The following is a 27871-nucleotide window of genomic DNA, read 5'->3' as shown; positions in this document are numbered from 1 at the left end:
ATTTCCCATAGGAAACCATTAAAATGAGAATAATCCGTTCCCATGTCTCCATAAAATGTAATTTTCAACTAAATAAGCCTTAAGTCTACTCACAACATACCTTATTCTATGCAAAATAAATGTGCTATTGTATTGTAATGAATAAAATACACTGCACCGTATAATAACATCATTTTATTTACATTTGTGATGGTCATTGATGGCTCTTAATTGACACTTGTAAGGTCTTACGAAACTGAGGCATCACATTATCATTGATCATGTTGATGATTCTCATAGCCACAGTCTTTTCTGGATGGAATTGTTCATTAAAAGCCTGCACATTACAGATTCATCCATGCTGCTTTCAAGGATCGAAGGGTAACATCATGCCAAGCCTTTTCTATCAGCTGAACACAATAATACTGTCATGTTCCGAGCGTGACAGGTATAACTGACTCATCGGAACGTTAATAAAAGCTGTTGGATCCCTAAGCAGGTGGCAGAGATTTTATTACAACAAAAGGCATGAGTCTGATCATTCCACGTACCCGGAATAACACGACAAAAGAAGGCAGCCGGGGGCGATCCGTCTAGCCTATCAAGCTAGGCAAAATAAAATGGCACGTGGAGGTGGCGCGATCCCGGAAAGCAACAAACTTACGCGATTGCGGCTAACAATCACCTCAGGCGAAGCAAACTCTTGTGCTGGCAAGTCCAAGACACTGGCGAGGCACGAGGTGTCGTAATCATGTCACTGGTGAGGTGACAGCGACTCGTTGAAATGTCGCAGTATCAGTGATCAGGGGATTGACAGCAGCTGGCGGAGGACGGGAGCGGCGACCCCGCCCCAGCTGTCAACTCGCACGTGACAAGTTCGGTGTCATTGGTGGTGGGGGGTGCGTATCGCGAAAAGTAGTGCTTAATCCAAGGTTTAATTTTCAGAAAATGAACGTTCGTAAACCGAAAAGTTCGTAAGGCAAGGTGTTCGTAAACCGAGGCCCCACTGTATATTGGAATCAGGTCAAACTATGTACTCTTTCAAATTCACACAAATTCACCTCTTGTCAATCCATCCATCCATCCATCCATCCATCTTCTGCCGCTTATCCGGGGTCGGGTCGCGGGGGCAGCAGCTTCAGTAGGGAAGCCCAGACTTCCCTCTCCCCAGCCACTTCTTCTAGCTCGTCCTGGCAGATCCCGAGGCGTTTCCATTCCAGCTGGGAGACATAGTCTCTCCAGTGTGTTCTGGGTCTTCCCCGGGGTCTCCTGCCAGTGGGGCATGCTCGGAACACCTCACGAGGGAGGCGTCCCGGGGGCATCCTAATCAGATGCCCGAGCCACCTCATCTGGCTCCTCTCGATGTGGAGGAGAAGGGGCTCCCTCCCGGATGACCGAGCTTCTCACCTTATCTCTAAGGGAGAGCCCGGACACCCGACGGAGAAAGCTCATTTCGGCCGCTTGCATTCGGGATCTCGTTCTTTCGGACACAACCCATAGCTCGTGACCATAAATGAGGGTTGACGTAGATCGACCGGTAGATTGAGAGCTTTGCTTTGTGGCTCAGCTCCTTCTTCACCACGACAGATCGGTACAAAGTCCGCATCACAGCAGACACCGAACCGATCCGCCTGTCGACCTCTCGCTCCCTTACACCCTCATTCGTGAACAAGACACCCAGATACTTAAAGTCCTCCACTTGAGGCAAAATCTCCTCCCCGACCCGGAGAGGGCACTCCACCCTTTTCCGACTGAAAACCATTGTCTCAGATTTGGAGGTGCTGATTCTCATCCCAACCGATTCACATTCGGCTGTGAAACGCTCAAGCGAGAGTTGGAGAGCTCCATTTGAAGGCCCCAACAGTACAACATCATCTGCAAAAAGCAGAGATGCTATACTGAGGCCACCAAAACGGAAACCTTCAACGCTTCGGCTGTGCCTAGAAATCCTGTCCATAAAGGTTATGAACAGAATCGGTGACAAACGGCAGTCTTGGCGGAGCCCAACCCTCACTGGAAACGATTCCGACTTATTGCCGGCAATGCGAACCAGACTCTGACATCGGTCGTATAGGGACCGAACGGCCTGTATCAAGCGCTCCTGTACCCCATATTCCCGAAGCACCCCCCACAGAACTCCACGAGCGACACGGTCAAACGCTTTCTCCAAGTCCACAAAGCACATATAGACTGGTTGGGCGAATTCCCATGCACCCTCGAGGACCCTGCTAAGGGTGTAGAGCTGGTCCACTGTTCCGCGGCCGGGACGAAAACCACACTGTTCCTCCTCAATCTGAGGCTCGACTTTCCGATGGACCCGCCCCTCTAGGACCCCTGAATAGACCTTTCCAGGGAGGCTGAGGAGTTTGATCCCTCTGTAGTTGGAACACACCCTCCGGTCCCCCTTTTTAAAAAGGGGGACCACCACCCCGGTCTGCCAATCCAGAGGCACTCTCCCCGATGACCACGCAATGTTGCAGAGGCGTGTCAGCCAGGACAGCCCCACAACATCCAGAGCCTTTAGGAACTCCGGTCGGATCTCATCCACCCCCGGGGCCTTGCAACCGAGGAGCTTTTTTACTTCAGTCACAAGGATTGGAGAGCCCACCTCGGAGTCCCCAGACACGGCTTCCTCCAACGAAGGCGTGTTAGTGGAGTTGAAGAGGTCTTCGAAGTACTCTGCCCACCGGTTCACGACGTCTCGAGTCGAGGTCAGCAGCGCCCCACTCTCACACTGTACACAGTGTTAGTGATGCACTGCTTTCCCCTTCTGAGACGCCGGATGGTGGACCAGAATTTCCTCAAAGCGGTCCGGAAGTCGGCTTCCATGACCTCGCCGAACTCTTCCCATGCCCGTGTTTTTGCCTCGGCGACCACCGAGGCTGCATTCCGCTTGGCTAATCGATAACTGTCGGCTGTCTCAGGAGTCCCACAGGCTATATAGGCCCGGTCGGACTCCTTCTTCAGCTTTACAGCATCCCTTACTACTGGTGTCCACCAGCGAGTACGGGGGTTGCCGCCACGACAGGCACCAACCACCTTACGGCCACAACTCTGATTTGCTGCCTCAGCAAGGGAGGTACGGAACATGGTCCATTCGGACTCAATGTCCCCACCTCCCCCGGGACATGAGTATAGTTCTGCCGGAGGTGGGAGTTGAAACTCCTTCTGACAGGGGATTCAGCCAGACGTTCCCAACAAACCCTCACAACACGTTTGGGTCTTCCAGGTCGGACTGGCATCTTCCCCCACCAACGGAGCCTACTCACCACCAGGTGGTGATAAGTTGACAGCTCCGCCCCTCTCTTCACTCGAGTGTCCAAAACATGAGGCCGCAAATCCGATGATACAACTATGAAGTCAATCAGCGAACTGCGACCAAGGGTGTCCTGGTGCCACGTGCACATATGGACACCGTTATGTTTGAATAAAGTGTTTGTTATAGACAATCCGTGTCGAGCACAGAAGTCCAATAACAAAACACCACTCCTGTTCTGATCGGGGGGGGGGGGGGGGGGCGTTCCTCCCAATCACGCCCCTCCAGGTCACACTGTCATTGCCCACATGAGCATTGAAATCGCCCAGCAGAACAAGGGAGTCCCCAGGGGGAGCGCTCTCCAGCACACCCCCTAAGGTCTCCAAAAAGGATGGGTACACTGAACTGCTGTTTGGTGCATATGCACAGTCAACAGTCAGAACCCGTCCCCCCACCCGAAGGCGGAGGGAAGCAACCCTTTCGTCTACCGGGGTGAATACCAACGTACAGGCGGCGAGTCAGGGGGCAATAAGTATGCCGACACCTGCTCTACGCCTCTCACCATGGGCAACTCCAGAGTGGAAGAGAGTCCAATCCCTTTCGAGAGGGCTGGTACCGGAACCCAGGCTGTGTGTGGAGGCAAGCCCAACTATGTCTAGTCGGAACTTTTCGACCTCGTGCACCAGCTCAGGCTCCTTCCCTATAAGAGAGGTGACATTCCACGTCCCAAGAGCTAGCTTCTGCAGTCGAGAATCGGACCGCCAGGGTCCCCGCCTTTGGCTGCTGCCCAACTCACAATGCACCCGACCTCTTGTCATTTTTGTGAAAAACAATGGGGGTTTGTGCGTCAATCTCACAGTGCGGAGGTACAGGGTTCAATTTCAGCTCTGTCCTCCCTGTGTGCAGTTTGTGTGTTCTCCTTGGGCCTGCATGAGTTTTCTTTTGGTACTTTGGTTTCCTCCCCCCATTACAAAAAGAAGCATGATAGGTTAATTCAATACAAAATTGTCTGTAAGTGTGACTTTTACCGCAGATAGTTGTCCGTGTGTGTTCGCCCTGAGATTGCTCTCAACCGTTGTGCCTTACCTATTCCCCGAAGATTACAGGGATATGCTTTCTCAGCCACCCGCCATGCACCACCCTCGTGAGGATAAGCATATCAAAAAAATGGATGGACAATGTATAGATGGGTCTACAAGTATTTATTTAAAAAAATGTTTTTGGAACGCTGATTGCGATCTAGAACATGGGCGAGCAACTCTGGTAATTGCGGGCCACTATCCTGCCGGTTTTGCACCACCTTTTGTCTTCCACCTCCAACAGCACGGTGTATGTCAATCTGTCTTTACTTCAAATGAAAACAATGAATTCATACAAGAAGGCTGTCAGTGTTATGGATATAGCGTATGCATGGAACAAATTATCTTTCAACACCAGTGTTTTGGTTCAGAGTCTCTGCTCCCTTATGGCCTCATCAAAACTCTCTCTTGTCACAGCTGCTGTAGCAGCAGTTTTATCGGGAGTTGTAAACATGTCATGCCTGGCTAGCAGAGCTAAAACACATGCTGCTGCCATCTCCGTTATGCAATTGCAATGTTGAACTATTAGACAAGTCCCATTGTGGTTATTGATTTGTTTGTTTCTTCCCCACTTTGCAGAAAAACAGTTTATACAGAGATTGTTCGACCACCTTTAAATTCCATTCCTGAAAAGATGGCATTGTTCAGAACAACACGGGTGAGGTTTTAGTGTGTGACTGTTGCACTGAATTTGCCTATTAAGCATTTCGATACTGGAAAAAACAAATACAAATAGAATACATTGATACCTCGGCTTACGAACACTTTAGCTTCCGAACGTTTTGCCTTACGAACATTAAATTCGCGAGAATATAATTTTGGCATCAAAACTAGTTTTCGGCAAATGAACCAAACCACACGGAGCGCCAAGGTGGCTGGCGGACAAGTGGTCGGCGGAAGAACACCAAACCACACGGTTGAACAGCCCCACGATGGCTCGCGGACTAGTTCGCCACACCCCCTTTCAGTGCAGATGTGGTTTGTTATCGAGTGGAATACTTTTGCTTTAATGGGACCGAAAAAGAGCCCACCACAGGCTAGATCGATGAGAAGGTTTCTTCAGCCGTCATCTGTACAAAAGTTAAGGTTTCGGACGTTTCGCCTCCTATCCAAGAGGCTTCGTCAGCGAACTAAAGTCTGACTGGTCGTATCGGCAGATCGGCAGTATCATTTATATATCCCTAATGTCCAGACATGGTGGCGCCGGACACAGCTATGATAGGTCCCTACTCTCAGGTGGGGGGGCAGGGGACCCCTCCCTGTGGCCCCACTGCTTGTTCCTACATTCCTGACTAACGACTGGCCTATTATGGGCCGGGCCAATGAAAACTCACAAATTGGGCCATTTACAAGTGACGGTAATACTGCATATCACTTTGCAAATTAATTGAAAGACTCTCTAAGTCCCTTCCTAAAGATGTTCAAATCCAGGGCAAAGAAAGATTATGAGACACACCTTCGATGAATGGCCTATTTTGCCATTCTTTTCAAACATTGGACGCACCACAATATAAGATACATTCTACAATGCATCCACTAGATGAAGCTAAGTTAAAGGAAATACCAACAGAATGATCAAATTTTAGTAAAACATATTTAATAGAGCAGCAACACAATTCACTGAACCAACAGAAACTTATAATGTTGACTAGTTACCGTTGAACTCTCTTGGCCCTGCTTTATTTTAACTTTGAAACCGATTTCCTAAAGTTTGAACTCTGTGTTGTAAGCATGTCTCTAGCAAAGAGCCATTTTGCCAATAAGTAAAAGGCCATACACCCGGCGCATCGGATTTTAAGGTGCGCTGTGAGCTTTTAAGAAAATAGAAAGCTTTTAGGTACGCCTTCTAATGCAGCTTTAAGAAATCACAGACATCATAGGTAAATGTGCAAAAATATGACAGCATCATGAACATTCGCACGCAACATACGTTTTTGTTCCAGTAATGTACTAATGCACAACTACCCTTCACCTGTGACTTCATTGAAATACAATATTTAAGTGCAATATTTACTGTTGATGTGATGAATGCCTTGGCCTTAGGATCTAGATAAAAACAGCAATAGCCTAATTTGTAGCCAGGTAGAAGTTTCTTTTTAAAAAGAACAAGACAAATAAAATAATCACATCTTCGGCCTCCGAGCAGGGCAATATTCAATTGTGTTGGAGAGATTTCAAGGCAGTCTTGCAGCTTGTCTCTCAGGCTGGTATCCAACTGTACCCCTGCCATATGTTACTGTACATAGCCTGATTGGCTTACTTGTGACCCTGCTTCACAGTGTTATGCATTTCCTTTTTTAATTCCCAAATATGTAATAATTGAATATAGTCTGTGTAAGCTCTCAGTCGTACAGGAGTGGTCCATCGATGAAAAGGTTTCTTCAGCCGTCATCTGTACTTTTTTTGAAGGTGTTGGACGTTTTGCTTGTTATCCAAGATGCTTCTTCAGCGAACTAAAGTATTACTGGTAGTATCGGCCCTATATATATATATATATATAAATATATATATATATATATATATATATATATATATATATATATATATATATATATATATATATATATATATATATATATATCGATAGTCCCGGTTATATCGATACTATTTCTATGCACGCACGGAGAAAATTACATGCAAACAGGGTCGGATATATTGATAGTCCCGGTTATATCGATATTTTTGCGGACTCCCTTGAATATCGATATAACGAGACTTTACTGTATATATATATATATATATATATATATATATCCCGAATGTCCAGACATAGCGGCACCGGACACTGCTATGATAGGTCCCTACTCTCAGGTTGGGGGGAGCAGACGACCACTCCCTGCGGCCCCACCGATTGTTCCTACATTCCTGACTAACGACTGGCCTGATTGCCCCACTCCCTCCGGTATCCCCTCACCAGCATTACGAATGTTGCCTAACCTGTGTTGCCTTAGCAGGCTATTGTATGAACGATCCAAATTGAACATCACCCCACCAAACCAGTTTAATGAAGGATTTAGTTGTCTTATGGAAATCACTTTTTTTTACTCACCTTTCAAACCATCTATGTTCTTTCGCTAAGATTTTAACCTCATTGTCGTCAAATGAGTGCTTGCTAGCTTTTAGGTGCATATGTACTGCCGATTGAGGCCCACTAGTATTATCGATGTTGATAAAGTATTTTTGGAGAATTTGTTTAGTTTCCCCAATGTACTGCTCTTTACAATTATCATTCTTACAATGTATTGAAGGGCGGCCCGGTAGTCGAGTGGTTAGCACACCGGCTTCACAGTGCAGAGGTCGCCTGGTCCGGCCTCCCTGTGTGGAGTTTGCATGTTCTCCCCGGACCCGCGTGGGTTTTCTCCGGGTCCTCCGGTTTCCTCCCACACTCCAAAAACATGCATGGCAGGCAGATTGACCACTCCAAATTGTCCCTAGGTGTGAGTGTGAGAGTGACTGTTGTACGTCTTTGTGTGCCCTGCGATTGGCTGGCAACCAATTCAGGGTGTCCCCCGCCTCGTGCCCGAAGACAGCTGAGATAGGCTCCAGCAACCCCCGCGACCCTAATGAGGAATAAGCGGTACGGAAAATGAGATGAGATGAGATGAGACAATGTATTGAATAAACTACATTACTTTGTTTTGCATTTGGCAGCCTATCTTTTGGATGTACTAATTTTTGCCTTAAAGTGTTTATCGGTGAAATAAGTAGGAATTTTGTGTTGCCAAAGGACTTTTTGTAGTTTTTCAGAAACTCCTGCTATGTAAGGTACTGGTACTCCTCTCCTTTTTGTATCTCACACAGTCACAAGGTTAGTAGAGAGTATCAAAGACCTCATATTGGAACCTGAGGAAACATTGGCATCTTACAATGTGACTTGTCTCTTTACATCTGTCCCAACCCCAGCAGCAGTCTCAGTGGTAAGGACGAGACTGCTGGCGGACGTTTCTCTGCATGAAAGAACCAAACTTAAACCGGACCACATCTGCCAATTATTGGAAATCTGCCTTACAGGCCGTACAGGCCTGAGACCAACATTTTAGAACCAAAACTCAATGATGAGGTGAGGAATCATATATTTGTTCATAAACACTGGACATTGTCTTCAAATTGAACAAGACTGAAGATGAACACTTGATGAGGCACGAGCAACATTTTTTTAGCATCTAAAAATCAGAAATAAAAGCTCACCAGTGCTGTCATCATAAACAACTGTCACTGTTTTCCATTTGAAGAAGTAGACCAAGTCCAGGATTGCTCTGCTCAAGGATGAGAAGTCTGGATAGAGACTGACATAGAAAATGTCTTTGTTGTCTGAAACCTGATGCTTCCACTTGGTTTGGATGTGAGGCACCCCCAGTGCATTACAGATGGACTGAACAGCATTAGCTGAGGAACTGTGAGAGGGCCCAAATATAGCTGCCACTCCAAGTGAAAGTTGGTCACAGGCTGCAGCATAGGAAAAAAATATATTAATAAGCACAATGACCTATGCAAAATTAGATGCACCTTGTAGCACTGCGCATATCGTGAGACACGAGGCTGTTTTGTGACATTTATGTAAATTTATTGGACTATTCTGAACAGTAAAACTGTCTTTTAAGTACCATTTAGACCGGTTTAATCACGTGGATGGGATGAAATTTCATCATTTTCCATTTTATGCAAAATTTCAGAACAGGTGCAATGTCATCCTCAATGTATCAATTATGTCATTCATCAGATTCTCAACATAGCACATTATACCAAACACAACCTGATTCACTCCGGGGTCATTCTGTGCTCCAATAGTGTGTATGTGAGCATGAAACGTAATCTCTTTTTTACCTTGTCACAGGTGATTGTGAGTGGAAACCCTGGCAGGCGGACGTTCGACCACCCCACACTTGATCCTCACAAAATAATAGTGCCTGTGTAGTATTGGTTTGATTTATTTGACTACTAAATAGCCTGAAAACCATTATACGTACATCATAAGAATTGCCCACATAACGTATATTTATTTCATTATAACACCTCTTTCATTCAAATATCTTTCAACACTTTGAATGAGTGGCGTGAACTTCTGGCTACCACATTCAGCCAATATACTGTAGTATGCAAATAGCAGGCAGCTATTTTGTTATAACAAAAATGGCATCAGGTACTAAATGTTTGCAACCCGATAATATAGTTTTAATCAAATGTGAATCAAGGTGACGAATTACAAATAAAGTCAATTAATTTTGTGTGGATCAGGGGGAATCTGTACAGCCATTCAGCTTTGACAATGTGCTTTGAAAGGTGCTTGTAAATTAAATGCATTATTATTATTATTATTATTATTATTATTATTATTATTATTATTATTATTATTATTATTATTATATTTGTATGTGTCTAAAATGTAAGTGAGGTTCAAAAGACTGCCTAGGCATGTGAATGTGTCTTCTGCATACACATACATACATACTCTCGATACACACACATAGAGACAAGCAAAAATACATACATATAGGCTCTATAATCAAAATTATATCAAACCTTTTCTGGAGGCCTCGAAGCTGTCATAGATATTTATCCTTTGAATGTCATACGTCAGAGTGGTGTTTGGCAGTAGAGTTCGGTTTCTGTTGATTGTGTTTAATGCAAATTTAAAGGCCAGTTCTTCAGCACCCGACGGTCCACTTTCAACAGACTCAAATATCCCACCTGTCAAATGCAAAAACAATATTTTTCTTCAGATCAAATTGACAACATGCAACATTCAGGTAACACCAAGTTACTAACCAAGGTAGAGTAATACATGATGAAACACGCCCAATTTAGTACAGTATAAGATTAGATTATCCTTTATTAGTCTCACAATGGAGAAATGTACATTTCACAGCAGCAAAGTTATGAAAGGAAGAGGAAAGTAACTATTGAATTAAAGGGGATGTTGTGGCGGACACTAGGGTCATAACTCTCACCCAGCAGGCATACAGTGGGGGCGGCATATTAATGTGAATGTTTTAGTCCAAAATTGTAATTGTTCAGATCCACTGTTTGGCAGTCATGGAATAAAGTCAGTCAGTCAGTCGTGTGTGCTCATTTTAGACCGCCACATTTCAATCCTTGGGAACGTTTTATTTTGATTAACTGCTACCTTTGTCGTAATAGTACTTGTTTACATTTGAATGTGTGTCTAGCAGTTCAGCGGCTTTACACCCCTCTTCTCCTGAGTTGTGTTGCGGAGCAGCAGCCTAGGGAGCCCCGACTTCCCCTGTTTCCAGGCAATTCATTTAGCTCCTTAAAGGGGGTACCAAAGCCTTCTATAATAATAAACAATGACACATACCTGTGCACCTTGTCATTTAATCAATTCTCCTCAAAATGACATGGATTCAAATGAATACATTTACTGTAGTAATCTAAAAAAAAGTATGTTTATATTGAGTGACGTATTTGTGTCAATGTGTTTTTATGTTAAAACAAACAGAAACACATGCATTCAAATAGAAACTTAGACACCATTTGCACAGGATGTGAAAGACTGAGACTGCCTCTGAGCAACCGGCTTCTCTTTGAAACATAGTCATCATAGTTTTTCACAAAGCCAATTGAATACTGGCTTCATTGTAATGGAATGGAAAAGTGTGTTTAACACATGGACCCCCACAACAATCGCCCTCCAGTGAATACTCCTGCCAGTCCGCAAATGAATTGACAAAGATAAGGCCTGAAGAGTTGGGAGGGGGAGTGGGTGCTTGGGTTTTTAGATCAATGTATTCTGACTGACCTGTGATTCAATCAATGGAGACCACAGGGGGCTGTAGAGAGCATCAGTGAGGGATTGAAGTGTTTTGTTTGGGTTAACCCTTGGCCTGGCCCTGCTGACTTGATGTCTGTCACCAGAAGCTCAGTTTTTTTCCCCTTCAACAACCACCTTTGAACCTCCACAGCAGGACCATTTTCAAGTCTAGATTTAATCCGAACAATTTATTGCGAGTACCTGCAGGATTGGTTCTATGCCGATTTCAAATATTGGCTTCTCTTCTTCCCTAAATTTGCACTCGGCAGCATAAAGCCATCATTTAAATAAAGGTAACACTGACGAGCAACACTGTATCTCAATTATTTTAATTTGTATTCATCTCATGGGGTGGAGGCGAGATGGTGTCTATTTTGCATCCCATAATGAGTCTGGAGGAATGAATCAGCTAAAGTGCTTGCACTGTAATAGGAAAGCTGCCTTTGAATTCATCTGCTCTCATTTGAGACGCATGGTTTGACTTCTCCCGATCAAAGGAAGCTGTCCACTGTGGTAAGATTCAGGAATAATGGTATACGGATTTATCACAGTTATTTTCCTGGTTTAAACTATACTCAAGAACAAATATTACACACGGGATGCAGTGCTGTAATTTAGCAGAGCTGCCTTGCTGGTGGTAATGGTGGTAATAATCCGCACCAGCGTTCATAAAATGCAACTCTAAAGACCAGTGCTCTTCTGTTTGGTTGTCACGTTTTTGACAATGGCATTGATGTTGATGCAAAACACAAAAGCTTTTCTATGAAAAACAGTGTCTTTAATCGAGCTGAGCTCTCAGGAGGTAAATGGCTGGTAAGACGACGTATGTGTCTCTATCAACAGACAGCATCCGCATTCCTTTTTTATCATGACATTTTGTAGTAAATGTATCACAATGTAGAATAATTAGTCTGTAATTAATGTAGAATTATAAGTCCCATTCATATCACTCACCTTGAAGTGAGTGATATGAATGGGACAAGTGAAAGGTGTATTTTCTAGTAATGACTAATTCGCAACATAGCACACAACCATAGCAGATCTGGCATTTCCTTCCATTTTTTTTCCATGTATAAGGTGCACCGGACTATAAGGCGCACCTTTAATGAATGACATGTTTAAAAAAGTTCTCCATATATAAGGCATACCGCATTTTAAGGCGCTACAGTAGAGACTGGGGTTACACACTACTTCTACCGGGAGAAAAGGAGTCGCTGGCTGCTGACAGTAGTTGCAAGACCTGTTGAGGCTCAATAATACTTCACATATAAAGTGATTCTATTATCCTTTCAGGACAAGACCATTTCCATTTGTATTTTCCCCACCCTTCTCACAAGATTTTTGCTTCTGTCATTTTATTCCAATGTATTGACCAGTCTCATAATTTCACTTTACTTGTGTTTATTAATTTCCAATGTAGCCACAAAGGGGCACAAGCCAGTGTCTTATTGTGCCGGTCCCAAGCCCGGATAAATACAGAGGGTTGTTTCAGGAAGGGCATCCGACGTAAAAAATGTTGCCAAAACAAATATGCGAATCAAACCTATGAATCCCATACCGGATCGGTCGAGGCCCGGGTTAACAACGGCTGCCATTGGTACTGTTGACCTTCAGGGTGCCAGTGGAAAATGGACTACTGTTGGTCGAAGAAGGAGAGGAGCGAGGTGTGCCCGGAGGAAAAGAGAGAAATGGAACGGCAAGAGTATAGAACTAACAGTAGGAACTTTGAATGTAGGAACAATGACAGGTAAAGGTAGAGAGCTAGTTGACATGATGCAGAGAAGGAAGGTAGACATACTGTGTGTCCAGGAGACCAGGTGGAAAGGGAGCAAGACTTGAAGCTTAGGGTCAGGGTTTAAGTTGTTCTATCATGGTGAAGACAGAAAGAGAAATGGAGTTAGGGTTACCTTAAAAGAGGAGTTTGTTAGGAATGTCTTAGAAGTAAAAAGAGTATCAGATAGAATGATGAGTCTGAAGCTAGAAATTGAAGGCATGATGTTCAATGTTGTTTGTGGGTATGCCCCACAAGTAGGATGTGAGCTGGCGGAGAAGGAGAAATTTTGGTTGGACTTTGATGAAGTCATACAGAACATCCCGAGAAGTGAGAGGGTTGTAATTGATGGAGACTTCAATGGACATGTTGGCGCAGGAAACAAAGATGATGAGGAGGTGATGGGCAGGTTTGGACTCCAGATGAGGAACGCTGAAGGACAGATTGTGGTTGACTTTGCTAAGAGAATGCAAATGGCTATTGTGAATACTTTCTTTCAGAAGAGACAGGAACATAGGGTGACCTATAAGAGTGGAGGCAGAAGTACACAGGTAGACTACATTTTGTGTCAACGGTGCCATCTAAAAGAAATCAGTGACTGCAAAGTAGTGGTTGGTGAGAGTGTAGCCAGACAGCATAGGTTGGTGGTGTGTAGGATGACGCTGGCAGTGAGGAAGATGAAGAAACCAAAGGCTGAAGTGAGGACAAAATGGTGGAAGTTGAAAAAGGAAGAGTGTTGCATGACATTTAGGAAGGAGGTAAGACAAGCACTGGGTGGGCAAGAGGTCCTTCCAGATGACTGGCAAACTACAGCGAACATAATCAGAGACACAGGTCGGAAAGTACTTGGTGTATCGAGTGGAAGAAAGGTAGATAAGGAGACTCGGTGGTGGAATGGGGAGGTGCAGGAGTGTATACAGAGAAAGAGGTTAGCTAAGAAGAAGTGGGACACTGAGAGGACGGACGAGAGTAGACAGCAGTACAAGGAGATGCAACACACGGTTAAAGTACAGGTGGCAAAGACCAAACAATGATGATGACTTGTATGCTCGGCTGGACAGCAAGAAAGGTGAGACTGATCTTTACAGGCTGGCAATACAGAGAGGCAAAGATGGTAAGGACCTGCAGCAGGTTCGGGTGATTAAGGATAGAGATGGCAATGTATTAACAGGTGCCAGTAGTGTGATGGCAAGATGGAAAGAGTACTTTGAAGAATTGATGAATGAGGAAAATGAGAAGGAACAAAGAGTAGAAGACGGGACTTTGTGGACCAAGACGTAGCAAGCATTAGCAAGGATGAAGTGAGGAGGGCGCTGAAGAGGATGAAGGGGGGAAATGCACTTGGGCCTGATGATTCACCAATCGAGGTATGGAAGTGTCTTGGAGAGGTGGCGGTGGTGTTCCTGACTGGGTTATTCAACAAGATCTTAGATGGTGAACAGATGCCTGAAGAATGGATATGAAGTGTACTTGTTCCCATTTTTAAGAACAAAGGAGATATGCAGAGTTGTACTAATTACAGAGGAATAAATTTGATTGGCCATACAATGAAACTCTGAGAAAGAGTAGTTGAAGCTAGACTAAGAGCAGAAGTGAACATTTGTGAGCAGCAGTATGGCTTCATTCCAAAAAAGAGTACGGCAGATGCAATGTTTGCTTTAAGAATGCTGATAGAGAAGTACAGAGAAGGTCAGAAGGAATTGCATTGTGTCTTTATAGATCTGGAGACAACAGGGTGCCCAGAGAAGAGCTGTGGCATTGCATGAGGAAGTCTGGAGTGACGGAAAAGTATGTCAGAGCGGTGCAAGACATGTATCATGACTGTAAGACAGTTGTGAGGTGTGCTATCGGTGTGACTGAGGAATTCAAGGTGGAGGTGGGACTCCACCAGGGGTCAGCTATGAGCCCCTTCTTGTTTGCTATGGTGATGGACAGGCTGACAGACAATGTTAGACACGAATCTCCTTGGACCATGATGTTTGCAGATGACATTGTGATCTGTAGCGAGAACAGGGAACAGGTGGTGGAGAAACTAGAGATGTGGAGACATGCCCTGGAAAGGAGAGGAATGAAGATCAGTCGCAGCAAGACGGAATATATGTGTGTGAATGAGAGGGATCCAAGTGCAAGAGTGATGCTACAGGGGGAAGAGATAAAGAAGGTGGAGGATTTTAAGTACTTGGGGTCAACTGTCCAGAGCAATGGAGAGTGTGGAAAAGAGGTGAAGAAGCGTGTCCAGGCAGGCTGGAGCGGCTGGAGAAAAATGTCAGGTGTGATGTGTGATAGAAGGGTTTCAGTTCGGATGAAAGAAACAGTGTATAAAACCGTGGTCAGACCAGCCATGATGTTTGGACTGGAGACAGTGCCACTGAAGAAAAGACAGCAAGCAGAAGTGGAGGTAGCAGAGCTGAAGATGTTATCGTTTTCTTTGGGAGTGACCAGGTTGGATAGGATCAGGAATGAGCACATTAGAGGGACAACTCATCTTAGAGGCTTTGGAGAGAAAGTCAGTGTCATGATCTGGTTGGCGACCAACGGGTGGCGCTGTCGGCCCCGGCTGCACCTACACAGGTGCTGGTCGTCCCGATCAGATCGCCGACCAACGGGTAGCGACGTCAGCCCTGCCGGCAGCCTCGCAGGTGCTGGTCGTTATAATCACTGTCACTTAAAAGGACACCCGGCACGACCATCCGTGTTCGGTTCATTGTTTGTTGCTTGTTTGCTGCATGCTGTGCATGTGTTTGTTTAACCTTGGCGGACTTTTACTTTTGGTCTTCTTTTGCTACTTTGTATTTTTTCCGTCCAGATGATTTTGATGTTTTACATTTTGTTCCTGCTGACCTTTATTTTAATACAATTTGTCAAACAACCTCCTACTCACTCCTGCCTGCTTTTTGGGATCCGAACCCGCCATCACCACCTCGCAAACCGTGACAGTCAGAGAGGCCAGACTGAGATGGTTAGGACATGTCCAGAGGAGAGAGAGTTACTATATCGGGATAAGGATGCTGAGTCTTGAACTGCCAGGCAGGAGACCGAGAGGAAGACCGAAGAGGAGGTTTATGGATATGGTCAAAGAGGACATAAAGGTAGCTGGTGTGAGAGAAGAGGATGCACAAAGCCGGGATAGATGGAGGACATTGCTTCGCTGTGGCGACCCCTGAGGGGAAAAGCCGAAAGGAAAAGAAGAAGACTTGTGTTTATTAATTTCCCCTTTTTAACCATATTATTATCATTTTCTACGTTTGAGGGATCCAACCCTATCCAGGTACTTATAGAATGTTACACTTAAATAAGAAACACTGTCTGACAAATATTGCTTCAGTTTGCTAAAAAAATGTTCACAAAGTCTGGACAGTCTAACTTACATCTTCCACTGTATTAGTTAGTGTGTTTTCACTGTAGAAGAATGATTTGTCCACCTGCCCCCCCCCCCTTCCTCTAACCCCTACACCTCCAGGTGTCTATGATCAGTTTTAGAGATAACTATATTGTAGCTCTTTAATTCCGCTCAAATCTTGCACAATGCGTAATTGTTTGGAAGAACGGTGGCATTATTTTTTAATGGTCTGTTTGCGCGGAACAGTTTGTACATTTTCATGCAAGATCAACAGCAGAAGGCTGTATACTTCAGGAGGGAGCTGTATGTAGCAGTTGATGGAGATTTAGTGGGAAAAGATTGAAGATGCTTCTACAAAGTGAGCCACTTGAGATTTGCAGCTCCGCTGTTGTATTTATTCATCTTCCTTTTTAGACTGCATTTTCGCTCTCTCTTCATTCATCTTTGCTTTTTTTCATCTGACGTACCATGAGTACAGATTATTGCTCTAAATATGATGAGTAATTTCCCTTTATTTCTTCTCCCAATCTTGTCAAAGATGCACAAAATGTGACCCTCTTTCCTCAACCACCGCCTCCATGAACTACTCACATCAGAAAATGTCAATGAACATTGCACAGTTGGGTTGGGGTTGGGGTTTATCTGAGCCTTGGGTGGCAGAAATCAAACTCACACCTCCTGTCCAGATGGATTGGATTGGATTTGCCTTTATTAGTCTCGCAGTGGAGAAATTACATTTCACAGCAGCAAAGTGATGAAAGGAATGAAAGTAGAAAAACAAAATACATGAGCTGCTGGAAAGGCAGCCACTTTTTCTCTGGAAATATCCACTTTGCGGCAGCACGTGTGATCCAACGTTTAAGAGATGCAACGACTTTCTCAGCCAATTAGGCCATGTTGAAGACTTAAGTCTCATCTATCCATGCATCTTCAGATCCACTTTATCCTAACAAAGGTCGCGGAGAGCACTCGGGCCGACCCCAGCTGTCTCCAGGCAGTAGGCCGGGGACACCCTGAACTGGTTGCCAGACAACCGCAGGACATACAGAGATGAACAACCAACCTTGCTAACACTCACTTGTTGGGAAATTAATTACCATGTTTGCTCTCCACAGTGAACAAGTTTTTAAAAGAATGTCATCGATAACTTTGAAATTATACAGGCAAGAGTAATTCTTGCACCTTAACATTGTTCTTATCTTTGTTGTATTATTATTGTTTTATTATATTTGATCTAACTGCAGTTATTGTTTGTATATGACTAATGAAAAGTTTAGCTATGTTCACAAAACACAAACTGATCTCAATAAATACCAAACCGGCAAGACTATTCAACCCTACATTGACTTAAAAGGTATCATTGAGATTCATGTATTCCTGTCAAAAAGATCCTCATCCGAACACTTCAGTCAGCCCAGTGTTTCCACTGTTTGAATTGAGCAATGCAGATTGTTTAAGCCACATTCATGAAGGGAATGATTGGAAAACATTCAAAATGCAGAGCTAAAGGATAATCACATTATTAACATATGTTTACAGATGGTATTCACCTTAACTGTGGCCAGCTACTATCCCCAAGTGCACAGTACGTACACGTGTTTTCTTCTCAGTCGACAGATTAGGGGTTATTTTCTCATTTTGTACGGCCAGCTCATGCTTGTGTGAGGATTACACTCGAGTATAGGCTTTAATCTGAGAGCATTTTACAGTTCCAATTGTGGGTTTAGCCAGTTGTTCCCACCATTATCAATTCACAGTAAGATTTGGCGCTGCCATCAACCTGCAATAAACAAAATAGAACCAATCTCATACTATAAAGGTCTGAATCCTGCCAATTTGTCCCAAAAGACTGTTCCCGCTGAGAGTTAGGTGTTAAGACAGCATTACAGAATAATTTGCAGTTATTGTTGTGAAATCCCCAGATGATGAGGTGAGGCGCGAGTCATTTATTGGGGGTAATTTCCCTCCAAGTCAAAGAGAAAATACAGTTTGCCGTTAAAAACATTGTACACTGTATAAAACAATGGGAAAAAACAAAATACTCCCCGGCACACATATCACCAAATTATAAAAACACTCACTCTAAGATTGTTTACTACAGTGACAGCTTGTGTGTTGAGAAACACTGCACAAATACAGTTTCCTTCAAACTGGACATCATTTACAGCAAATGCAAGGTGATTTTAAGACAAATACGCTACAATATTCCTTTCATAACTTTGCTGCTGTGAAATGTACATTTCTCCACTGCGAGACTAATAAAGGCAAATCCAATCCAATATGCATAAACCAAATGCAACTAACCACTTTTGAAAGCTTTTATGAATATTTATAAACTGTCTGTTGCTGCACATTTTTAACAAATCACCATTTCAACATAACCAATGCTTTTTAATCCTTCGCCTCAACATGAAAAGATAACCCCAGAATGCCGGTTAAATTTGAATAATTGTCTTTTGGGTGCATAAAGTGTGAGCCTGCCTGTACTTTGTGAGCGTATCTTATGCTGGAAAGGAACCTGCAGGCGTGAAGTGTGTGATACCTTCTCTTTCCCCAGAGCTCTTCTTGTCAAGGTTTGTTAAAGGCAAAGTGTCCAATGTTCTCATGGCTTTATGACCAACATGATTTTGGAGTAAACTCATTATTACGTGCATTTTCATCACAATCTCCCCAAATGGAACCGTTATCTCAACAATTCTGTCTTTGGTCTTTCTCCCCTCTTCCAATTTGACCCTTATTTTGACACATGCACAGTCACACAGCGTCCTCTATGTTCCGCGGTGCAGTGTTTTGGAACTGTAGAGACAGGATGAACGGTGGATGTGACAGCAAAAGAGACATATTATTATTATTGGCATTAGAGGAAATGGTTGCGCGAGAGATGTGTGTGGTAATGTGGAAGCATGTTTTGGGTGACTGGAAATGACTACGACAATGTCCAGTTTGAAGGAAACTGTATTTGTGCCGTGTTTGTCAACACACAAGCTGTCACTGTAGTAAACAATCTTAGAGTGAGTGTTTTTATAATTTGGTGATATGTGTGCCGGGGAGTAATTATTTTTTTCCCCATTGTTTTATACAGTGTACAATGTTTTTAACGGCAGCATTTGAGGTTTGCCAGCCCGGAGTAGCCAGATTGTCACCTCAAATTTGGGGACTTGGAGATCAAAGCAGGGTGCGGAGGGTCCAGTAGGATTTTCCGCGCCCTAGTTTGGATTCTTGCAGTGTGAAAGTCCTCGAGAGTGGGTAGGGCGGTGCCAATGATTTTTTCTGCCGTCCTAACTGTCCGTTGAAGTCGGATTTTGTCCATTTTTGTGGCGGCCCTGAACCAAACGGTGATGGAAGAACACAGTATGGATTCGATGACAGCCGTGTAGAAATGTTGCAGCACCTCCTGTGGCAGGCCATGCTTCTTGAGCAGCCTCAGTAAGTACATTCTCTGTTAGGCCTTTTTCAGGATAGAGTTGGTTAGATAAGTATATAATAAAAAAAATAAATATCTGACATACTAGCACAGGGGTCGGGAACCTATGGCTCTCGAGCCATATATGGCTCTTTTGATGATTGCATATGGCTCGCCGATAAAACTAATTACATATTCTCGTTTTTTTCTATGTTCATTTCCCGTTGGGCTGCAGTTGGCTCAAAGCACAATTTTGATTGGATGACACTGGCCTAAGTCGGCCGAATGCACCATTTTGATTGGATGATACTGGCCGTCATGTTGAAACAGGTAAACGCCCCTTTAAATGAGCCCAACTTTAGCACTTCAGCGTGAATGCATTAGAGGAGAGAAAATGTTCTGATTCTAATTTGCAATGAAACAATACCATCGATGAAACAGTCGAATGTCAGTGACATTTTAACAAGCCCCATGTTAACGTTAGCATTGACATACATCTGCGAGAAGCAGATTGCAGATAGCAAATGTGGAAGCTTATGAGCCGTGTGCAGGCTAGCTAGCAGTAACTTCGCCTCTGGACCGGCAAGTTGAATTTCATTCCGATCGTTTGCCAATCACGAGGAACGGAAAACCATTCATGTTAACGGTGAGTACTATCACAAAGTTATTTTAAATAATACATTCTATATTTTGTTGAAAAGTGGCCGCGCATGTTTGCGTGCGTGCATGTGTGTTTGCGCGCGCGCGTGAGTGTGGCTCTCACTGAAAAACATTTCTAAATATTTTACTTTTATGGCTCTCTTAGTCAAAAAGATTCCCGACCCCTGCCTTATACCGATTGTGTCACAGTGAAGTCAAGTTACATTATTTATGTAACCCTTAATTACAAACAGTCTCAAAGGGCTTAATTTTCCCACAGTTAGCAAATATTCATGACATCACCTGACCTTAACGTAAATAAAACTGAAATTACAAAAGAACAAAATATCACATTCTGAGACTACTAGCCGCTCATTTATAACCATGCGATGTGTAATTATGACAGTTCAATAAAATGCATTTTGTGTAAGTGCATGTGTGTGTGTGCGTATGTGTGTGTGTGTGTGTGTGCGTGTGTGTGCGTGTGTGTGTGTGTGTGTGTGTGTGTGTGTGTGTGTGTGTGTGTGTGTGTGTGTGTGTGTGTGTGTGCGTGTGGTGCATGTGTGTTTTACCTATTTGTATTCATTCACAGTGCCAGTTACCTACCCAAGGATAAGAAGCCCATCTGGCTGATAATAAATGCCAAATGATATTCAATTCTCTTGTTAAACAGGCTTGCAGACGCTTAATGCACTTTTGCAGCAATACTAAATGTGTCCCAGACACAGGTCCATCACATCTGCCCACATGGGCCACCAACAACTACACCTGCTGAGGTCCGCTTTCCATTACTGCTCCACAGACCCATCACTCTCCAGCCGCCTCCGCTTACATTCGCACGCTTGTCTATGTACAACACTATGTGTACAGACACACGTTTCCCCTCCGAGGCAAAGTAACACTTGTACGCATACTGGTTCAAAATAGAGCATGTGCAAAACGGCATAAACACATTGAGAGTTGCAACACGTCCAATGCAATATTGGACGTGGAACTATGCAAGGGGTGATTCTCACTTTCTCTACTTCAAATGCCTGAGTATGAAGAGAATGTGGTGAGAATGTCGACAGGTTGGGTAATCGGACTAGTGAAGCTCAAAGACACACAATTCAGGAGCTCCTTGGAGCAGGACATGCATACAAGGAAGATTACTGAGAGAAAAATGCATTAATTCTTCAAAGTACTGTTTCCATCTTGCCAACACACAATTGACACCTGTTAATACATTGCCATCTCTATCCTTAATCACCCGAACCTGCTGCAGGTCCTTACAATCTTTGTCTCTCTGTCTCGCCAGCCTGCGATCAGTCTCGCCTTCCTTGCTGTCCAGCCGAGCATACAAGTCATCATAGGCCTCTTGTTTGGCCTTTGCCACCTTTACTTTAACCGTGCGCCGCATCTCCTTGTACTGCTGTCAACTCTCGTCCGTCCTCTCAGTGTCCCACTTCTTCTTTGCTAACCTCTTTCTCTGTATACACTTCTGCACCTCCCCATTCCACCACCAAGTCTCCTTATCTACCTTCCTTCCACTCGATACACCAAGTACTTTCCGAACTGTGTCCCTGATTATGTTAGCTGTAGTTTGCCAGTTATCTGGAAGGACCTCTTGCCCACCCAGTGCTTGTCTTACCTCTTTCCGAAATGTCATGCAACACTCTTCCTTTTTCACCTTCCACCATATTGTCCTCACTTCAGCCTTTGGTTTCTTCATCTTCCTGACTGCCAGCGTCATCCTACACACCACCAACCTATGCTGTCTGGCTACGCTCTAATCAACCACTACTTTGCAGTCACTGATTTCCTTAAGATGGTGACGTTGACACAACATGTATTCTACCTGTGTACTTCTGCTTCCACTCTTATAGGTCACCCGATGTTCAACATGTCCATTGAAGTCTCCACCAATTATAACCCTCTCACTTCTCGGGATGTATGTATGTATGACTTCATCAAAGTCCAACCAAAATTCCTCCTTCTCCGCCAGCTCACATCCTACTTGTGGGGCATACCCACAAACAACATTGAACATCACGCCTTCAATTTCTAGCTTCAGACTCAGCATTCTATCTGATACTCTTTTTACTTCTAAGACATTCCTGACAAACTCCTCTTTTAAGGTACCCCTAACTCCATTTCTCTTTCTGTCTTCACCATGATAGAACAACTTAAACCCTGACCCTAAGCTTCTAGCCTCCCTTTCCACCTGGTCTCCTGGACACACAGTATGTCTACCTTCCTTCTCTGCATCATGTCAACCAGCTCTCTACCTTTACCTGTCATTGTTCGTACATTCAAAGTTCCTACTCTTAGTTCCACACTCTTGGCGTTGCATTTCTCTCTTTTCCTCCGGGCACACCTCCCTCCTCTCCTTCTTCGACCAACAGTAGTCAACTTCCACTGGCACCCTGAAGGTCAACAGTACCAATGGCGGTCGTTGTTAACCCGGGCCTCGACCGATCCGGTATAGGATTCAGAGGTTTGATTAGCATATTTGTTTTGGCAATTTTTTTTTACGTTGAATGCCGTTCTTGACACAACCCTCTGTATTTATCCGGGCTTGGGACCGGCACAATAAGACACTGGCTTGTGCCCCCTTGTGGCTATATATATATATATATATATATATATATATATATATATATATATATATATATATATATATATATATATATATATATATATATATATATATATATATATATATATATATATATATATATATATATATATATATATATATATATATATATATATATATATATATATATATATATATATATATATATATATATATATATATATATATATATATAGTAAAGTCTCGTTATATCGATATTCTCAGGAGTCGGAAAAAATAAATGGGGAATCATTGATATGGCATGTAAATTTATCATAGGGTTCATGGATTGCGTATCTAGCATGCTTTTTGTACAGTAGTGAAGTGAAAAATAAACTTGTGCATCAAATAAAAACATCTTTTTTAATGACTATTTCCTTTTAAAAATGCAACCAATGCAAAAAAAAATCCTCACGTTGTTCTATTCACACGAAACCACGGACGCCAGCATGTACAAACATTAAAAACAGTGAATGTTGCAAGCGATAAAAGAAGATATCTGAATGCAACACAATTAAATACATGAATGAAAAAACAAAACTGCAACATTTACATTACTTACGTTGATAAAGTATTCTGCTGCACGTCAAACACTTTCGCGATCAAGGATTTGCTTGTTGGATTGTCCTCCACCGTCACAATTGCCTTGTATGTTGTTCGGATATCATAATTCTTATGTTTACCCATGGTTTAAATTGGTGTTGAACAACAGCACTGTATATAAGCTCTGCTACACCGTTTTTATTGTGCCCGCGTCAACAGGATAAACAGACTCTATTGCAGCAGTAATGAAAGACGCGAGCTCTGCTACGATTTGTTTTATTGTGAAAGAAACACGGAAGCCGGTTAAGTGACTGGGGGATCTTTAATACAGTATGGCATGTACAGTAATTTTCAACATCATCACGCTTCAGCAGACAACACACTAAACATTTTTGCAAAGAACGATTGCATTCATATACAGTACAGTGTACAAGTACATAAGCAATGCTTACATCTTATTACATCACTCCTAAAGACTTTCTATGACTCTGTGGTGGCATCAGCCATCCACTATGGCATTGTCTGCTGGTCAGGCAGCATCACCACCCGGGACAGAAAAAGACTGGAGCGCTTTGTCAAGCGGGCCAGTTCTGTCGTGGGCTGCTCGCTGGACTCTCTAGAGGAGGTGGGCAACAGACGGACGCTAGCTAAACTAAAAGCTATGACGGACAGCCCCTCCCACCCCTCCTGCCCATCCTGACAGCTCTGGGTAGCTCCTTTAGCCAGAGACTATTACACCCGCGCTGCAAGAAGGAGAGGTACCGCCGCTCGTTCCTACCGACTGCTGTCAGGCTTCACAATTCCCAATGATCACATGTGAAAAAAAAAACCCCAAAAAAAACTGGACACCTGTAAATATGGGTTGTTGCAATATATCTAAATGCATTTCTTGATTCTGCACTATGTACAGTCTTGTTTATAGAACGGTTTTTGCACATCTACATTTGCACAGTATACAGTTGACATTTTTATTTTGTTATGCTTAGAATATCTTGTTTTCTATCCTTTCACTCCCACCCCAACCCCATCCCTCTTCAATTGCTGCTGTGGACTGCAAATTTCCCCATTGCGGGACGAATAAAGGTATTCTGATTCTGATTCTGATTCTGATCCAAATGCAAAAGTAACAGCAGCCATGTTCGGGTTACGGTTGACAGTCAGCAGGAATGGATAGATATAGTAAGAGTTCGTAGGGCGGCCTTGCCAGTGGCGAAACACCGGTCAGCGCTAACTCCCTTGCCGCCCTCCTTCTCCAATCTCTCCCTTCTTTCTTTTCTCTGTGGCAGTGGCAGAATCACACCACAGATGGAGACTCTTCAAAGCGGTCACACCAGCGGCAAAAGCCGGGTCACTGCACTGGCTCTCAGCGTTTTTTTTGTCTTCCTTTCTCCCAATACATTTTGCCCAAGGCACTGTCAGAATCATGCCAGAGAATGAGGCACTTCAGAGGGCTTCAAAGAAAAAGTGTTTCAGTCATTAGTTAGCGTGCAAATAAAAATGATCATGTACTCTCAACAAAAAAAAATCTCTCTAGCAATCATGGTTGACGGGTCATTTATATCTGTATATATATATATATATATATATATATATATATATATATATATATATATATATATATATATATATATATATATATATATATATAGATAGATAGATAGATAGATAGATAGATAGATAGATAGATAGATAGATAGATAGATAGATAGATATACATCTCTGTCTCTATCTATCTATCTATCTATCTATCTATCTATCTATCTATCTATCTATCTATCTATCTATCTATCTATCTATCTATCTATCTATCTATCTATCTATCTGTCCGTCCGTCCGTCCGTCCGTCCGTCTGTCTATCTATCTATCTATCTATCTATCTATCTATCTATCTATCTATCTATCTATCTATCTATCTATCTATCTATCTATCTATCTATCTATCTATCTATCTATCTATCTATCTATCTATCTATCTATCTATCAATATTTTAGACGTACTATATTTGCTCGGATTATTATGATTGTTGGAATGTTTTACTGACTTTCATGACCCTCCTGTGCTCAATTCCTGCTACATGAACAATCAGTAAAGCAGTTGACTGGTGCGGTCTAGTTCAGGCTGGACATCACATAAAGAAATAGTAGCTTTTTGCCAATTTGCCAATTTAAATATTCACTGAGCAAAGCAAGTACCACAGCTGAGAAGATAAGAGATCACTGTTCTCGAGTTTTAAAAATCCACCCTTTTATTTCTGTGTCAGGCTGAAAACAGAGGGTGTCATATTTCTAGCACAAGTGACAACACACTCTTCGCCTGTCTGACCCTGTACATCCTGACAATGCTATCAAATGCTGAAGGAGTGGAAAAAATCTTAATCCTGATCAAATTTTATGTGTTGGAATAAAATTATTATTTTAAGGCCCATTTGTGCAGTCTTATCTGACCTCATCAAATGTTGCAGACAGAAACGGAGCAAGATACTGTATATTTTAATCAATGACAAAGACCTCCCGCAGGAGTAGTTTAAGACATATGTTGAACACAGGAAAGACTATAAATAGAGGAGTTAAAAATATTCCACAAAAACAGTTTATGACAACTCAGGCAAGACAGCTTTTCTTCTGTCTGTTTCAGAGTCCCTTCACCGGATAGAGAAAATGTGTTCTTTTGATTTCAAATAGGAAAAGACAAGCGGCAAGTAGTGCACGAGAAGAAAGAATATATTGTAATGTGTTCAGTATTTTGAAGTTACTTTTGCACCGGAGATTTGTTTTATGAATCATTGTGTACAGCGTCCACATTTTACTCAACTCAAAGCTGGATTATAAAATATGACTTCAGTAAATTGAATTTTATGTGTTTTTTTTACAATGCTTTTTTGATGGCATTTCAAAATACAAAGACATGTTGATACTTCCTAAACAAGGATTGCTTGAAGAGGTATACAGCAACAACGGTCAATTCAAATGATCCAGATGACAGCAAACAACAACATATAAATAAATAAATACATGAATACATAGATTTTGTATGATGTTTGTCTCATCTTTGTTGTGTTAAAAACAGAAAGACTTTTGTTCCCATACTGTTGATACTCAAGATGAGGGACACTGAGTTATTATGACTTTTATAATCCTCATTGCCAACACATATGTCTAATTACAGAGATGCATTTTAACATGAGTGTTTTTTTGCCATCATCGTTTAAAATACGTATGCCTCCCTTAAATTGTGATATTATACAGATAGTAGCTCCTGTGGGTGAGTCACCAGTAGGCTAGCACTCTGTCTTTTAATTACTAGCTAATTAACACAGCCAATGTAGACTACGCGATGTCCTCATTTCTCAGCACCATTTCCCTTCAACCTGCTTCAACGTATAACAAGTACAAGAAAGGTGGGGTGTCATAAACTTCAACTCGTCCAGAATTCTTCAGCCCGGATCATCACCAGAACCCCATCCTTTCACCACATCACCCCCGTCCTCCAAGAGGACGACTCCACTGGCTCCTGGTCAATATAGAATCAACTTTAAAATTCTTCTTTATACATTTAACACTATCCATAACCTTGCCCCCCCCACCCCATACCCATCTGACCTTACTCAAATTTCTATTCCCTCTCGTTCCCTCAGATCCTCTTCCTCCCTCTGCCACTGTGTGCCCCCCGTCTCAGCACGATGGATGACAGAGCCTTCAGCTGCTCTGTCCCCAAACTTTGGAACTCACTTGCTCCCAACATTCATAACATCGATTCTCTTCCCACATTCAAGTCCCATCTCAAAACCCACCTATTTAAAATTGCATTTTCTTTGTAGTTCTCTCTCATTTCTATTTATAATTGCATTTTATTTATTGCATTCTATTTGTGATTGTATTTTATTTATTATAGTACCTATGCTTGTCTGTGACTGTAAAGTGTCCTTGAGAGCTTTGAAAGGCGCTAAAATGTATTATTATTATAAAAATCAAAATGTATTGTATTGAATTGTAAATATGATTGATTAAAGATTGTATTAGATATTTTCATGACGTATGGTAATATTGTGAGCCTTGAAAGCTTTGAAGGCACATTGAAAGTGCTTAAAATGTGATGTATTATTATTACTATAAACTGATTGGGAAAAAAAAACATCAGCACTGTTTGACAGGTAGAATATTTGACTAAATTAGACCGACCCATTGTGGTTCATGAATAAGAATATAATTTTCAGCTGCCGACCATAAATACTCCCAGTTGGATTCTGTAATGCCTTTAACCTTGTCAGAATAAAATGAGGCACACCATTCACACAAATGACTTGAATTAAGAAATTGAAATTCCGTTTAAACATCACAAAACATCCTGTACAATCGTGAATAGAAGTGACAATAAAACCAAAACCCAGTCAAAACGTCCAAATGCTGCATTGCACAGATAGTCTAATTCACACACAGCAAATACTGTTTGCATGTTTAGCAAGGTCCAAACCCCC

General features: G+C 42.7%; 1 protein-coding gene across 4 annotated transcripts in view; it reads right to left on the bottom strand.

Moving 5' to 3' along the window:
* Positions 1–27871, bottom strand: part of LOC148896643 (glutamate receptor ionotropic, kainate 2) — a 251019-nt gene that overhangs the window by 152160 nt on the left and 70988 nt on the right. For all 4 annotated transcript variants that reach the window (XM_088997801.1, XM_088997804.1, XM_088997803.1 and 1 more), the window contains 2 exons: positions 9835–10002; positions 8503–8760 (listed from right to left, as the gene is read on the bottom strand). In XM_088997801.1, coding sequence (XP_088853927.1) covers positions 8503–8760; positions 9835–10002 — 426 coding nt within the window. The remainder of the gene's footprint in view (positions 1–8502; positions 8761–9834; positions 10003–27871) is intronic.

Source organism: Hippocampus bargibanti, linkage group LG06 (genome assembly GCF_051943395.1).
Source record: "Hippocampus bargibanti isolate YZ-2025 linkage group LG06, ASM5194339v1, whole genome shotgun sequence".
In the NCBI taxonomy this organism is placed as follows: Eukaryota; Metazoa; Chordata; class Actinopteri; order Syngnathiformes; family Syngnathidae; genus Hippocampus; species Hippocampus bargibanti.
This window is presented reverse-complemented; position numbering and strand designations above follow the sequence as displayed.